General features: G+C 39.3%; 1 protein-coding gene across 1 annotated transcript in view; it reads left to right on the top strand.

The window, feature by feature from the left end:
* LOC307190425 (uncharacterized protein) overlaps positions 1 to 17,278 on the top strand; it is a gene marked incomplete at its 3' end in the record, with an annotated part of 107,967 nt that overhangs the window by 49,631 nt on the left and 41,058 nt on the right. Inside the window, exons 10-11 of the mRNA XM_079929585.1 lie at positions 10,539 to 10,701; positions 11,288 to 11,391. Of these exons, the coding sequence (XP_079785711.1) occupies positions 10,539 to 10,701; positions 11,288 to 11,391 (267 nt within the window). The remainder of the gene's footprint in view (positions 1 to 10,538; positions 10,702 to 11,287; positions 11,392 to 17,278) is intronic.

Genomic DNA, 17,278 nt, shown 5'->3' with positions numbered 1-17,278 from the left:
CTACTGTCTCCCCTTGCCCGAGTCTTCCAGGGGAACTAATGTCTGTCTTCTGTGCAATTGTAGCACTTTGTACAAATCTCTTATAGCACAAATTCAAGGTACCATGGAAAATGTACTGACCCATTTCTCCTGTCTCCACCTTAGATGACTGGAATACTGAAGATATTAAGTAAATATCTGTTGAATAGATGAATGCATATGTGAATGGATAATTAAATGCAGTCTATCCCTGTGGATCAAATATGTTCAAGCCTATGGGGAAAATGTTGTTAAAAGTAGTAACAGGGCTTCCCTGGTGGCACAGTGGTTGAGAGTCCGCCTGCCGATGCAGCGGACATGGGTTCGTGCCTCGGTCTGGGAAGATCCCACATGCCGCGGAGCGGCTAGGCCCGTGAGCCATGGCCGCTGAGCCTGCGCGTCCGGAGCCTGTGTTCCACAACGGGAGAGGGCACAACAGTGAGAGGCCCGCGTACCACAAAAAAAAAAAAAAAAAAAAGAACCAAGCTCATCAGTGTGAAGGAATACAAGGTACAAGGGAATGGCCCAGTTCATGTGCAGCAGGGTTGTCAGATTTTCTACTGTTACTAATTTTTGCAAATGATTTTGCAATTATTTTGTGCAATTCCTTTCACTACTTCCCTCTCTAGGATGATAAGCATGTTAGTGAGTTAGAGAAAATTGGTTGCTCTGGTTGGCGGCGTGAAAACAGCCTGCAGGGGGTTAGTGCACCACGGCTAGCTGGGAAGGAGTCCGCGGAAAAATCTGGACCTGCTGAAGAGGCAAGAGATTTCTTCTTCCCTCTTTGTTTCCTGGTGCACGAGGAGAGGGGATAAAGAGCGCTGCTTAAAGGAGCTCCAGAGACGCGCGCCAGCCGCGGCTAAAAGTGCGGACCCCAGAGACGGGCATGAGACGCTAAGGCTGCTGCCGCCGCCACCAGGAAGCCTGTGTGCGAGCACAGGTCACTATCCAAACCCGCTTCCGGGGAGCCTGTGCAGCCCGCCACTGCCAGGGTCCCGGGATCCAGGGACAACTTCCCCGGGAGAACGCACGGCGCACCTCAGGCTGGTGCCACGTCACTCCGGCCTCTGCTGCCACAGGTTCATCCAGCACTCCGTACCCCTCCCTGCCCCAGCCTGAGTGAGCCAGAGTCCCCGAAGCAGCTGCTCCTTTAACCCCGTCCTGTCTGAGCAAGAACGAATGCCCTCTGGCGACCTACAAGGAGAGGCGGGGCCAAATCCAAAGCTGAGCCCCCGGAGCTGTGAGAACAAAGAGAAAGGGAAATCCCTCCCAGCAGCCTCCGAAGCAGTGGATTAAAGCTCCACAATCAACTTGATGTACCCTGCATCTGTGGAATACATGAAGACAACGAATCATCCCAAATTGAGGAGGTGGACTTTGAGAGTAAGATTTATGATTTTTTCCCCTTTTCCTCTTTTTGTGAGTGTGTATGTGTATGCTTCTGTGTGAGATTTTGTCTGTATAGCTTTGCTTCCACCATTTGTCCTAGGGTTCTATCCGTCCGTTTTCTTTGTGTGTGTTTGTTTGTTTTTTCTTTTAAAAAATTTTTTTTCTTAATAATTATTTTTTATTTAATAACTTTATTTTATCTTACTTTATTTTATTTTATCATCTTTCTTTTCTTTCTTTCTTTCTTTCTTTCTTTCTTTCTTTCTTTCTTTCTTTCTTTACTTCTACTTTTTCTCCATTTTATTCTGAGCTGTGTGGATGAAAGGCTCTAGGTGCTGCAGCCAGGAGTCACTGCAGTGCCTCTGAGGTGGGAGAGCCAACTTCAGGACACTGGACCACAAGAGACCTCCCAGCTCCACATAATATCAAATGGTGAAAGTCTCCCAGAGATCTCCATCTCAACACCAGCAACCAGCTTCACTCAACGACCAGCAAGCTACAGTGCTGGACACCCTATGCCAAACAACTAGCAAGACAAGAACACAATCCCACCCATTAGCAGAGAGGCTGCCTAAAATCATAATAAGTCCACAGACACCCCAAAACATACCACCAGGTGTGGGCCTGCCCACCAGAAAGACAAGATCCAGCCTCATCCACCAGAACACAGGCACTAGTCCCCTCCACCAGGAAGCCTACACAACCCACTGAACCAACCTTACCCACTGGAGGCAGACACCAAAAACAACGGGAACCACAAACCTGCAGCCTGCAAAAAGAAGACCCCAAACACAGAAAGATAAGCAAAACGAGAAGACAGGAAAACACACAGCAGATGAAGGAGCAAGATAAAAATGCACCAGACCTAAAAAATGAAGAGGAAATAGGCAGTCTACCAGAAAAAGAATTCAGAATAATGATAGTAAAGATGATCCAAAATCTTGGAAATAGAACAGACAAAATGCAAGAAACATTTAACAAGGACTTAAAAGAAGTAAAGATGAAACAAACAACGATGAACAACACAATAAATGAAATTAAAAATACTCTAGATGGGATCAATAGCAGAATAACTGAGGCAGAAGAATGCATAAGTGACCTGGAAGATAAAATAGCGGAAATAACTACTGCAGAGCAGAATAAAGAGAGAAGAATGAAAAGAACTGAGGAGATTCTCAGAGACCTCTGGGACAACATTAAATGCACCAACATTCGAAATATAGGGGTTCCAGAATAAGAAGAGAAAAAGAAAGGGACTGAGAAAATATTTGAACAAATTATAGTTGAAAACTTCCCTAATATGGGAAAGGAAATAGTTAATCAAGTCCAGGAAGCACAGAGAGTCTCATACAGGATAAATCCAAGGAGAAATACGCCAAGACACATATTAATCAAACAGTCAAAAATTAAATACAAAGAAAACATATTAAAAGCAGCAAGGGAAAAACAACAAATAACACACAAAGGAATCCCCATAAGGTTAACAGCTGATCTTTCAGCACAAACTCTACAAGCTAGAAGGGACTGGCAGGACATATTTAAAGTGATGAAGGAGAAAAACCTGCAACCAAGATTACTCTACCCAGAAAGGATCTCATTCAGATTTGATGGAGAAATTAAAATCTTTACAGACAAGCAAAAGCTGAGAGAGTTCAGCACCACCAAACCAGCTTTACAACAAATCCTAAAGGAACTTCTCTAGGCAAAAAACACAAGAGAAGGAAAAGGTCTACAATAACGAACCCAAAACAATTAAGAAAATGGGAATAGGAACATACATATCGATAATTACTTAAATGGAAATGGATTAAATGCTCCCACCAAAAGACACAGATTGGCTGAATGGATACAAAAACAAGACCCATATATATGCTGTCTACAAGAGACCCACTTCAGACCTAGAGACGCATAGAGACTGAAAGTAAGGGGATGGAAAAAGATATTCCATGCAAATGGAAACCAAAAAGAAGCTGGAGTAGCAATTCTCATATCAGACAAAATAGACTTTAAAATAAAGACTATTAGAAGAAACAAAGAAGGACACTACATAATGATCAAGGGATCGATCCAAGAAGAAGATATAACAATTGTAAATATTTATGTACCCAACATAGGAGCACCTCAATACATAAGGCAAATACTAACAGCCATAAAAGGGGAAATCGACAGTAACACATTCATAGTAAGGGACTTTAATATCGTATTTTCACCATTGCACAGAACATCCAAAATGAAAATAAATAAGGAAACAAAGGCCTTAAAGGATACACTAAACAAGATAGACTTAATTGATATTTATTAGACATCCCATCCAAAAACAACAGAATACAAATTTTTCTCAAGTGCTCATGGAACACTCTCCAGGATATATCATATCTTGGGTCACAAATCAAGCCTCAGTAAATTTAAAAAACATGAAATTGTATCAAGTATCTTTTCCGACCACAATGCTATGAGACTAGATATCAATTACAGGAAAAAATCTGTAAAAAATACAAACACATGGAGGCTAAACAATACACTACTTAATAATGAAGTGATCACTGAAGAAATCAAAGAGGAAATAAAAAAATACCTAGAAACAAATGACAATGGAGACACGACGACCCAAAACCTATGGGATGCAGCAAAAGCAGTTCTAAGAGGGAAGTTTATAACGATACAATCCTACCTTAAGACAGGAAACATCTCGAATAAACAACCTAACCTTGCACCTAAAGCAATTAGAGAAAGAAGAAAAAATAAACCCCAAAGTTAGCAGAAGGAAAGAAATCATAAAAATCAGATCAGAAATAAATGAAAAAGAATGAAGGAAACGTTAGCAAAGATCAGTAAAACCAAAAGCTGATTCTTTGAGAAGATACAAAAAATTGATAAACCATTAGCCAGACTCGTAAAAGAAAAAAAGGGAGAAGACTCAAATCAATATAATTAGAAATGAAAAAGGAGAAGTAACAACTGACACTGCAGAAATACAAAAGATCATGAGAGATTACTACAAGCAACTCTATGCCAATAAAATGGACAACCTGGAAAAATGCACAAATTCTTAGAAATGCACAATCTGCCAAGACTGAATCAGAAAGAAATAGAAAATATGAACAGACCAATCACAAGCATTGAAATTGAAACTGTGATTAAAAATCTTCCAACAAACAAAACCCCAGGACCAGATGGCTTCACAGGCGAATTCTATCAAACATTTAGAGAAGAGCTAACACCTATCCTTCTCAAACTCTTCCAAAATATAGCAGAGGGAGGAACACTCCCAAACTCCTTCTATGAGACCACCATCACCTTGATACCAAAACCAGACAAGGATGTCACAAAGAAAGAAAACTACAGGCCAATATCACTGATGAACATAGATGTAAAAATCCTCAACAAATTACTAGCAAACAGAATCCAACAGCACATTAAAAGGATCATACACCATGATCAAGTGGGGTTTATTCCAGGAATGCAAGGATTCTTCAATATATGCAAATCAAACAACGTAATACACCATATTAACGAATTGAAGGAGAAAAACCATATGATCATCTCAATAGATGCAGAGAAAGCTTTTGACAAAATTCAACACCCATTTATGATAAAAACCCTCCAGAAAGTAGGCATAGAGGGAACTTTCCTCAACATAATAAAGGCCATATATGACAAGCCCAGGGCAAACATCATCCTCAATGGTGAAAAACTGAAAGCATTTCCACTAAGATCAGGAACAAGACAAGATTGCCCACTCTCATCACTCTTATTCAACATAGTTTGGAAGTTTTAGCCACAGCAATCAGAGAAGAAAAGGAAATAAAAGAATCCAAATCGGAAAAGAAGAAGTGAAACTGTCACTGTTTACAGATGACATGATACTATACACAGAGAATCCTAAAGATGCTACCAGAAAACTACTAGACCTAATCAATGAATCTCGTAAAGTAGCAGGATACAAAATTAATGCACAGAAATCTCTGGCATTCCTATACTCTAATAATGAAAAATCTGAAAGTGAAATCAAGAAAACACTCCCATTTACCATTGCAACAAAAAGAATAAAATATCTAGGAATAAACCTACGTTAAGGAGACAACAGACCTGTTTGCAGAAAATTATAAGACACTGATGAAAGAAATTAAAGATGACACAAATAGATGGAGAGATATACCATGTTCGTTGATTGGAAGAATCAACATTGTGAAAATGACTCTACTACCCAAAGCAATCTACAGATTCAATGCAATCCCTATCAAACTACCACTGGCATTTTTCACAGAACTAGAACAAAAAATTTCACAATATGTATGGAAACACAAAAGACCCCGAATAGCCAAAGCAATCTTGAGAATGAAAAATGGAGCTGGACGAATCAGGCTCCCTGACTTCAGACTATACTACAGAGCTACAGTAATCAAGACAGTATGGTACTGGCACAAAAACAGAAAGATAGATCAATGGAATAGAATAGAAAGCACAGAGATAAACCCTCCCACATATGGTTACCTTATCTTTGATAAAGAAGGCAGGAATATACAGTGGAGAAAGGACAGCCTCTTCAATAAGTGGTGCTGGGAAAACTGGACAGGTACATGTAAAAGTATGAGATTAGATCACTCCCCAACACCATACACAAAAATAAGCTCAAAATGGATTAAAGACCTAAATGTAAGGTCAGAAACTAGCAAACTCTTAGAGGAAAACATAGGCAGAACACTCTATGACATAAATCACAGCAAGATCCTTTTTGACCCACCTCCTAGACAAATGGAAATAAAAACAAAAATAAACAACTTGGACCTAATGAAACTTCAAAGCTTTTGCACACAAAGGAAACCATAAATAAGACCAAAAGACAACCCTCAGAATGGGAGCAAATATTTGCAAATGAAGCAACTGACAAAGGATTAATCTCCAAAATTTTAAGCAGCTCATGCAGCTCAATAACAAAAAAACAAACAACCCAATCCAAAAATGGGCAGAAGATCTAAATAGACATTTCTCCATAGAAGATATACAGACTGCCAACAAACACATGAAAGACTGCTCAACATCATTAATCATTAGAGAAATGCAAACCAAAACTACAATGAGATATCATCTCACACCAGTCAGAATGGCCATCATCAAAAAATCTAGAAAAAATAAATGCTGGAGATGGTTTGGAGGAAAGGGAACACTCTTGCACTGCTGGTGGGAATGTGAATTGGTACAGCCACTATGGAGAACAGTATGGAGGTTCCTTAAAAATCTACAAACAGAACTACCATATGACCCAGCAATCCCACTCCTGTGCATATACCCTGAGAAAACCATAATTCATAAAGAGTCATGTACCAAAATGTTCACTGCAGCTCTATTTACAATAGCCCAGAGATGGAAACAACCTAAGTGTCCATCATCAGATGAATGGATAAAGAAGATGTGGCACATATATACAATGGAATATTAGCCATAAAAAGAAACGAAATTGATCTATTTGTAATGAGGTGGAGGGACCTAGAGTCTGTCATACAGAGTGAAGTAAGTCAGAAAGAGAAAGACAAATACCGTATGCTAACACATATATATGGAGTTTAAGGGAAAAAAATGTCATGAAGAACCTAGGGGTAAGACAGGAATAAAGACACAGACCTACTAGAGAATGGACTTGAGGATATAGCGAGGGGGAAGGGTAAGCTGTGACAAAGCGAGAGAGTGGCATAGACATATATACACTACCAAACGTAAAATAGCTAGCTAGTGGGAAGCAGCCGCATAGCACAGGGAAATCAGCTCAGTGCTTTGTGACCACCTAGAGGGGTGGGATAGGGAGAGTGGGAGGGAGGGAGATGCAAAAGGGAGGAGATATGGGAACATATATATATGTATAACTGAATCACTTTGTTATAAAGCAGAAACTAACACACCATTGTAAAGCAATTATACTCCAATAACGATGTAAAAAAGAAAATAGGTTGTTCTGAATAACACTACTTAAATCAGTTCTCTACAATATGCTGAGGGCAATGTAACCTGGAGCCCAGACAGGAAGGACACCATTTATGTATCTCCCCTTCCAACCTGGAAAAGATGACTATCCCAAAGCCTGTGATCCTAAAGGCCTCTGTCCCCAGAGAAGGGAAGATGCCATTGCAAGGAGAATCCCCCTGAGTTCATGAGGACACCCCCTCAGGCAGATATGGGCAGTCACATATCATGCTTTCCTCCAGAGGAACAGAAATCCTGGGACTCCTTCTGAAGTGTGTGGACTCAAAAAGGCTGAGCTTCCCCCTCACACCTGTGGATCTGGCCTCCTCTTCCCACCAAACTGATACCTTGAAGGATTGAGAAGCAAATTATGCTTTCTCATAATTTTGGTCCTCCAAAAGATTAAAATTACTAGGAATTTGAATGGAGTCAGCAAGTCTCCCTGATCCTATAAAATATTTGATGATTTTTACTATTGTGTGTCAGTACCTACACAAGAAAGAAATGCAGGATAATGACAGATATTGCTATAATACATTTTCATTTGTATTGGTAAATATAGATATGCATGGATCAATACTGGAAGATGTTAATCTTCCCTCCTTCCTTTTTTTCACCCTTCCTCCCTATCTCCCTTCCTTTCTTCTTTCCTTTCTTCCTTCATCTTCTGTTTTAATAGCAAGGCCTTAGTTTGTCATGAAAATCCTCTCTAAACAATTGTGTGAAGGAAAAGTTCCATTTGGCAGGAAGAGTTCAGGTACAGTTGGAATACGGCAATGAAAGGGACCCCTCAGAACATTCCCTGTGACCTTGACATTTACCCTTGAGGGAACTGAAACCTGGACATGGTCACAGATTTGCACAAGGTCCTTAGCCATTTGGGGGAAGATTGAAGCAGGTACTGACACAAAGATTTGGGAGCACGTCGTTGGTCTGGAGGTGATCCCTGAGGCATAGTCAAAGCGTAAGGAATTGAGACAGATAAGGGAGCAGAGACAACAGGGATGTGCCCATGAGTGGGTTACCACTGTGGCCAGCAGGGGCCCAGTCCCACTTCAGAACCTTTGAAGTCCTCACAGGGCATACTTCAGAACTGTCCCACCAAAGGGCAAGGGACCTGAGGTGTTTTCACCAACATTTTCCCTCTCTGTTTGAGAATGTTCCTGAAAGTGTCAACTAGTCAGCACCTTGGCTGGTGCTGCACTGGTCCAGCCTGCTCCTGGGGCGGGGGAAAGCTCAAGGCTGAGAGGGATTTATGGGGACCATTGCTGAAGCTGCCTGTAACTTTGGTGGTGGGTCCAGGGATTTGAACATCAATGGTGTCTGCTACAGAGACTGACAAGGATGGCTCTTTCCGTGCATCAGTCTTCTTTGTAGAATCCTTTATTATTGCCTGAGGCTGGCTTGCTATGATGCTTGCATTTGGTTTCTGTAGTTTTGGAAACACTTCCATCAGCCCACGTGGAAGTCTCTGCTGTGCTCTTATTCCAGTATCTATGATTGTGAAAAGAACACAACAAAACTCCCAGCTGAAAGATCATAAAAAAAAAAGAGCTTATTCTGAGCAGCCTTTGCCTCTTACTAGCCTTGAACACCACCTCTAGCCTCCTGAAATCAACCTGACCTCAATTTCTCATCCACTTCCATGTAGGACTTCTGTGAGACAGGATATAATGTAGGTAAACGGCCTATATATATAGTGAGAGAGAGAGAGGAAAAGAGAGTGTGAGAGAGTGATACCAACTCAGGACACATTTACAAGAAGTAGAACATATATCTAGATGGATGCTTGGCCTGGGTCAGTGGGTCAGTATATCTATATGTATGTATCAATACCTCTATTTCTGTATCTATCTACCAACCCAGGCCAAGTTTCCATATCTATATGAATGTCTATATATACCTATATCTGTATCAACTCAGGCCACATTTACAAGTGGAACATATATATATGGAAATTTGGCCTGGATCAATACACACATATATATCTATAGATCTATATACAGATTTCTCTATATAGATATAGATATGATGCCACATTTACAAGAAATAGAACACAAATACTTGTTTTTTGGTATTCTGAGAGAGTCCATAAATATACATCACCACTTTAATGGAGGTATAGAGTGACTCCCCCACCCACTGTCCACATGGATAGATGAGCTACAGTGAATTGATGGACAAAATGCTTGGATTCTGCCATATCCAATCGTATTCCAATAATCAACACTGGCTTTGTGTTCCTTATGCTAAACATTCAGCTCTTGAAAAATATTCAGGAGTTTGGCTTTTATAGACACAAAATATGAGACATTTGACCCAAAGTAACATGAATAATTTAAAATAGTTTAAATAAGTAAAGAATCTTGAAAAAGATCGGTTTAAAGTGTGTATCATGAAAATAAGGATTTATATATATGAAGTTTCAAACTGCCTTTTTGTGACGTGGTAATGTGTATTTGTGCAGAGATACTCTGCCTTCATGATGTAAGATAAATTAATATTCTGGGGGTAACTAAATGAACAAATGCAGAATCCTTTGCCAGGACCCAGCCTAGCCAAGAGCTCGGAGGTGTCTTCCAGTCAGATGTAGAAGTGTGCATTGTCCTCCCACTCCTGCAGGACCACTTGTGACCACCCACACTCCCTGTGCAGCTGGAGAAGTGAGCCAGTCACACTAGAGAGAAATGTCTGACTCAGGTGCACCTCACTTTGGAACAAAACACTCCATCCCCTTCTTATTATTTTAAAATAAATTTATTTATTTATTTGTGGCTGCATTGGGTCTTCGTTGTTGTGCGCGGGCTTTCTTTAGTTGCAGCCAGCTGGGGTTACTCTACATTGCGGTGCGTGGGCTTCTCATTCCGGTGGACTTTCTGGTTGCGGAGTACAGGCTCTAGGCATGCAGCCTTCAGTAGTTGTGGCTCACGGGCTCTAGAGCGCAGGCTCAGTAGTTGTGGCACATGGGCTTAGTTGCTCCGTGGCATGTGGGACCTTCCCAGATCAGGGCTCGAACCCGTGTCCCCTGCATTGGCAGACGGATTCTTAATCACTGCGCCACCAGAGAAGTGCCCCCAGCCACTTCTCAAGAAGTGAACATCTGGAGAAAACCTTACCTGGTGTCTTCCAGAGTCCCAGGCGAATCGTTTCATAGCCATTTTTTTGTTTGACAGGCAATAAATACTGGGTTGCTGATGTGGGTGTGATACTGTCCAGATACCCCAGGGACATCTACAGCTCCTTTGGCTTCCCTGGAAGGGTAAAGAACATCGACGCTGCCATTCATGAGGAGGAAACTGCAAAGACGTACTTCTTTGTCCCCAGTGAGTATTGGAGGTAAAGACAGACACTTGGAGCTCTTAGGGCATCAGATCCCTCCTTAGTGGAAGGAGAGTTGCCTTTTAAAATTATTCTCAAATTGTGCTGAAACTCCATCCTCCTTCTGTGAATGGATGCAGCCAGGCTGAGTGTCACTTAGTCCCCTGCCTGTTTTCATCACACAGTGCCTGTCCTTGGAAGGCAAGGGACTTGTAGGATTGAGTTCAAAAAGGAGATTTTTTAAAAGGATGGAGGCTGAGATAAAATTTGAATCAGATTTTTAGAGCTGATGCCTCTTCAGGGATGGTCTAGTCTGTCTGAGTCTCCCATAACCCTATTGAAACGGGACCCTTTCCAGTTAAAAGTTCCTATTAATTTATACCAATGATGCATCCACCCACAATTGTTTTAAGCAGCCTTTGGATTTCAGCAAAGTGGAGATAAAGATAGCACCTACCTCCCAGATTTGTTGTGAAGATTAAATGAATCAGTACACTCAAAGCACTTAGAACAGTGACTGGCACATGAAAAGTTCTTTGTGAATGCTAAGTGTTATTTTTTGTTATTGTATTTATCACACATTCCAATATTTTTTTGTAACCAGGTATGATGAAAACACGCAGTCCACAGATGCAGGTTATCCCAAAGAGATAATTCATGACTTCCCTGGAATTGGCAAAAAAGTTGATGCTGTTTTCCAAGATAGAGGTAAAGGCTATCCAGTTTCTCCATTTTGTTACCATTGACATAGCATATGTGCTGTTACTTAGATATGAAAGTAAATTGCATTCATGGAAACTTGTATGTTTTTTCAAGTGTTCATGTGGAAAAACCACTATTTGTCTAACATGATCATTATCTTTCATTTTATTTCCAGGATTTTTCCATTTCTTTCATGGAAAAGGGCACTACAAATCTGATCCTAAAACTAAGCAAATTTTGGCCTCCCGAATACTAACAGCAGGTTCAAGTGCAGAAATAACTGATGGTTGACTCTCACAAAGGAGTTGGAGAAAACATTTCTACTCAGCCCAAAGAAGATGTTTTTCTGAGAAACCAGGTATTTCAGTATTTTATTTGAATCTCTAGGTAATAACAAGGCACAGACATATAAGTACAACCTTATTTAACCTCAGTCTGGACATATTGTATGTTAACTATGTTGTACTGCTTCATGAACTTACACAATTTAGTTTTAAGTGAGTGCTGAGGATGTCAAGGGCATAGTTCACCTTTAGGTTTTCATAGAGAAAAGCTTTTTACCAATATTCTATGATATTTTCAGTAATTACATTTCTCCTAGTAACCACATTCTCAAATATTTTGTCTCTAGGATAGGCATACTCACAATGCAAGTGTGTGGGAAAATATTTAGGATGTATAGAATTCAAGCACTCACCGTTCTCATGGAATATGCAGAACATAAGGGAAGGAAGACTAGTTATTGATCCTCCTCACTTATTTTAACTTCAAATTAAGCCTTAAGTCAAATAAAGGAAGGAATTTATTGAGCTTTGGTTAGGGGTTCTGGAGGGAGCACTGGATTAGGTAGTTTTATGTGTTCCCTCAGTTCCATTTTGGGGAGTTATCTCCAATTTCTCAGTGAGAAAAGTCAGAGATTGATGCCAGCACAACTCTGCACCCTCACTTTTACTGCATAACTATGAGTAAACTGCTTAGATTTCTCAGCTATTCTCCTAGCTATCTTCATAAAGTTAGCTCTTATCCCTAAATATTATTGTTGGGTCTTGTTCCCCTGGTAGTTTTCCTTACAGGACACTCTGAGTGCACTTCACGTTACATTTTGCAGGTGTAAATTTGCAGAAGTTAACTACTGCTGCTGAAAAAAATATCAGTACTACACAGATTGTCTTTTTTCTCATTCAGTCAGATTATTTACCATAGGTTTCCTGTGGTGCTCTGTGATTAACAGTGCCTCAATTTTATAGCAAATTATTTGTACAATGTTTATTTTCAAATATTTTTTTCTGTTTACCAACATAATAAATACATGCTCAGAAATTTTGAGCAAGTTGCCAATCCCACTGTGGCTCCTTCCTCTGAACCAAAGCCAAGAAGTACAGGGGACTTCTAGTACAGGAAATACTAGAACCAGACACAAACAGTGAGAAAACTGTGAGTGAGCAGATAGACCCAACCAGCATGGGGGAGGAAATATCCTACAGGGGAGAGGCCGAAATGCCTCCAACTGGGGACAGGCCTTGGGAAGCACACTCTACTTGTGTCCTTTCTTCTCACATGTTGCTCTAGGTCCCGTGTCTGTATGGCAGGCCTGGAAGGCAGCAGGACAAGCAAGTAACAAGGGGATAACGTCAGGGCAGTGACCCAATTTCATTCACAGACAAAGCTCAAGTCCCCACTATGATCTACAAGGTCCTATATGCCCTTTCCCCATTACATGCACACCTTCACCTCATTCTCTAATATTCTCCCCCTTGTTTACTCCATTCCAGCTGCATGGACTTCCTTGCTATTTTTTAACATGTGAGGTATATCCATACCTCGGTGCCTTTTCACTGGAATTCTCTTCCCTCAGGTACCTTCATGGATGACTCCCTCACTTATTTCTCAACTCTGTTGAAATGTAAGCTTCTCAGTGAGGCCTTTGCTGGTTTACTCTTTTTAATATTACAACCTACACCACCCCTCCACACAAACATACACATATTCCCAATAGTTCTATACAGCCCTACAATTTTATTTTCCATATCTCTTATCACCTTCTAGCATACTATATAACTTAATCACTTATTATATCTACTGTTTATTGCCTGTTTTTCCTGCTATAATGGAAGTTCCATAAGAGGAAGGGCCATTGTTATGTTAACAAAAAAATGTTTTGTTTGATTTGGCTTTGGCATGTTTGTTTGTTTCACTGATATAACTCAAGAACTAAGTAGGTGCTCAATAAAACATTTTAATAAATGTGTGCCGAATTGATGCTGGACGCCAGCAAAGCTGGGAAGTCAAAAACAAAGTATATAGTCAGCTTGACCAACTCCTGAAGGACTCTTCTTTCTGTCCTTCCCAGCCAAGACAGTAGAGAATTACAAACATGGCAGCAGCCCCCAGAATGCTTAGAAGCTGAAAGAGAATTTCTGTGTGGTCCCTCATGGGAGGATCCATTGAGGAGAGTGAGAGGTGAGAGTAACTTGGTGCAGACTTTATCACCAAACACCGTGTCCTGAGATGCTTCAATTCCATCCTAGTCCCCAAACTGTCAAAGAGAACAAGCCAGGATCCAGGTTTTAACTCATCTAAAGAGGCCAGGGAAACTACAGTCCCATGGAAATTTGAAATCACAGGAGAAATATGAACTTGGAATACATATATATGCCATTTCATCCAGAATATGTAAAAAGGTCCTACCAACTGTTAATAAAATGACAAATAGGCCAGTTAAAAATGCACAGAGGTATTAAATTGGATTCTTCACAAAGAAAGACATATAAATGATCAATAAACACATGAAAAATATACTTACCATCATTAGTTATCAAGAAAATAAAATTCTCATAAGGTACTACTATAAACCACTAAAATAATTAATATTAGTAAGACTGACAACACCAAATGTTGATGAGAAGCCAAAACATCTACAGCCCTCATACAATATGGAAATTGCTCACAAAGTTAATTATGTACTAAACTTATGACCTTTTCTACATATTTTCCCAAGCTCAATGAGCACATAATACACAAAAACCTTGTTCAAGAATGTTCATAGCAGCTTTATTCATGATAGCCCAAGTCTGGAAACAGAGATATATTCATACAATAGAATATTACATAAAAATGAATATTACATAGAAAGGAAAGTGAATGACCTTCTACTACTGGCATACCTCATTTTATTGCACTTTGCAGATATTGTGTTTTCTACAAATTGAAGGTTTCTTATAACCCTGCATCAAGCAAGTCTATTGCCACCATTTTCCCAACAGCATTTGCTAACTTTGTGTCACTGTGTAACATAATTCTCATAATATTTCAAACTTTTAAAGTATTATTATATGCGTTATGTGATCGTGATCTCTGGTGTTACTATTGTAATTGTTTTGGAGCACCACAAACCACACTCATATAAGATGGCAAGCTTAATTGATAAATGTTGTGTGTGTTCTGACTGCTCCAATGACCAGATGTTCCCCATCTCCCCATCTTCTCTGGCCTCTCTATTCCCTTAGACACAGCAATATTGAAATTAGTCCAGTTAATAACCCTACAATGGCCTCTAAGTGTTCAAGTTGCACATCTCTCACTTCAAATAAAAAGCTAGAAATGATTCAGCTTAGTGACGAAGGCATATCAAAAGCTGAGTTAGGCCAAAAGCTAGACCTTTTGTGCCAAAAGTTTAGCCAAGTTGTGAATGCAAAAGAAAAGCTCTTGAAGGAGAGTAAAAGTGCTACTCCAGTGAACACAAAAACGATAAGAAAGCAAAACTTCTTTATTCTACTATCACCATATGGCACATGTGGCGAAACTTTAGTCACTTTCCTATTAATACTGGAAATAAGGGAAGGATGCCTACTATCACTGATATTTGTTCAACATAGTCCTGGAACTCTGGTCAAAAATTGACAAGAAAAATAATAATGGATATAGAGATTAAAAGGGAAGAGTCCAAATTACCATTATTTTCAGATAATTAGGTCATTTACGTAGAGAAACCCAAAAGAATCAAAACCCTTTAGACAGAAGAGAAATTTTAATATTTCCAAATATAACATTAACATATCATAATCATTTATATTCCTATATACTCACAATAAAAAGTCGGTAAAATATAGAAAATAAAACACTAATGGCTACAGTAAAATCTACAATCTACCTAGGAAATAATCTAGCAAAAATAGACCTTAACCTTAATAACTAAAATTTTAAGAGCTATTAGAGATATATAAGAAAAACTGAATACCATATTCATGAATAAATGACCTAAAGAGATGAAATAATTTAAAGATGATCTTTTCCCAAAATTAATTTATAAATGTAATGAAACTTCAATTCTATCCAAACAGTATTATTTGGAAAACAAAAACACTAATTGTGAAGTTTTTATGAAGGAATAAATACACACAAAGAGCTAAGAATTTTGACAAAGCATAAAGAAAGAAAGAGTCCCACCAGACACTGACGTTCTCACAAAACCATTATAAAACTAATACAGGAGCACAGATAGAAGCTAATGGAACCAAATATGAGTCAAGAAACATCCTTGGCATGATAGAGGAGGCATCACAAGTTAGAAGGTAAAGAATAAATAGTAAATAATGTTTGGAGAAAATTGGTATACTATATGGAAAAAATAAAGGTGGATTCTTTCTCCCGTTCGGTGTTCATGATTAATACTCTTCACCATGTATTGGGTTGACCAAAATGTTCATTCAGGTTTCCCAAATGTTTTGGTCAACACAATATTTCCAGCTCTCCACCTACTGGACACATGGAAGTATTACACTGCCTGGCTTACTGGCAGTGGGTGGGGCCACATGACTAGCTCGAGAGTGAATTGTGAGTGGTGGTGGCATGCGGCTCCTCTGGGCTGGAACATTTAATTGCCTGCACAGAACCCTTCAGACGTCTTTTTCCATCCAACGTAACAACTGATAGAATTCAAAACTATGGCTCCTCCGGAAATCTGGGAAACAAGGTTACTACCATGAGAAGAGCCCCTCTGTCCAACCAGGATGGATGCATAGCATGAGCAAGAAGTAAACTTTTATTGCTTTAAGAAACATTGAAGAATTCAGAGCTTATAACCACAGAATAATTTAACCTATCCTCTTTGGTATAAACCACATACAAAATTAAACTTTGAATGGATTTAAGATCTCAAAGTTAAAAACTATAAAAAATAAGTGAAAAATCAATAGAATATTTTTGTTACCTTAAGATGGAGAAGAATATCTCAAACAACACCAAAAAAAGCATAAACTATAAGAGGTAAATTGATAAGTTTGACTACATCAAAATACAAAAATTATATTAAATGAGGGACATCAAAAACAAAGGCAAGGAAAAATTGAAAGATAGAGAAGATATTTGCAACATATGAAACTAAAGAAGGATTAATATGTGGTCCATACAGGAAATTCCTCCAATTCAACATGAAAAAGATAAGTAATTCAATAGAAATACAAGTGAAGAAAATAAGCTAGCAATTAACAGGAGAAGAAACTTAGGGAACCAAGAGCATCTGAAGAGATATTCAATGCAACTTTTCTTTTTCTTTTATATTAACATTTTTATTGGAGTATAATTGCTTTACATTGGTGTTTTAGTTTCTGCTTTATAACAAAGTAAATCAGTTATACATATACATACATTCCCATTACTCCTCCCTCTTGCATCTCCTTACCACCCTCCCTATCCCACCCCTCTAGGTGGCCACTAAGCACCAAGCTGATCGTCCTGTGCTATGTGGCTGCTTCCTACTAGCTATCTATTTTACATTTGGTAGTGTATATATGTCCATGCCATTCTCTCACTTCAACCCAGCTTACCCTTCCCCCTCCCCATGTCCTCAAGTCCATTCTCTACATCTGCATCTTTATTCCTGTCCAGGCCCTAG

Source organism: Stenella coeruleoalba, assembly GCF_951394435.1.
Source record: "Stenella coeruleoalba genome assembly, chromosome: 8".
Classification (NCBI taxonomy): domain Eukaryota; kingdom Metazoa; phylum Chordata; class Mammalia; order Artiodactyla; family Delphinidae; genus Stenella; species Stenella coeruleoalba.
Note: the sequence above shows the minus strand (reverse complement) of the source record. Positions and strands in the feature narration are given on the sequence as shown.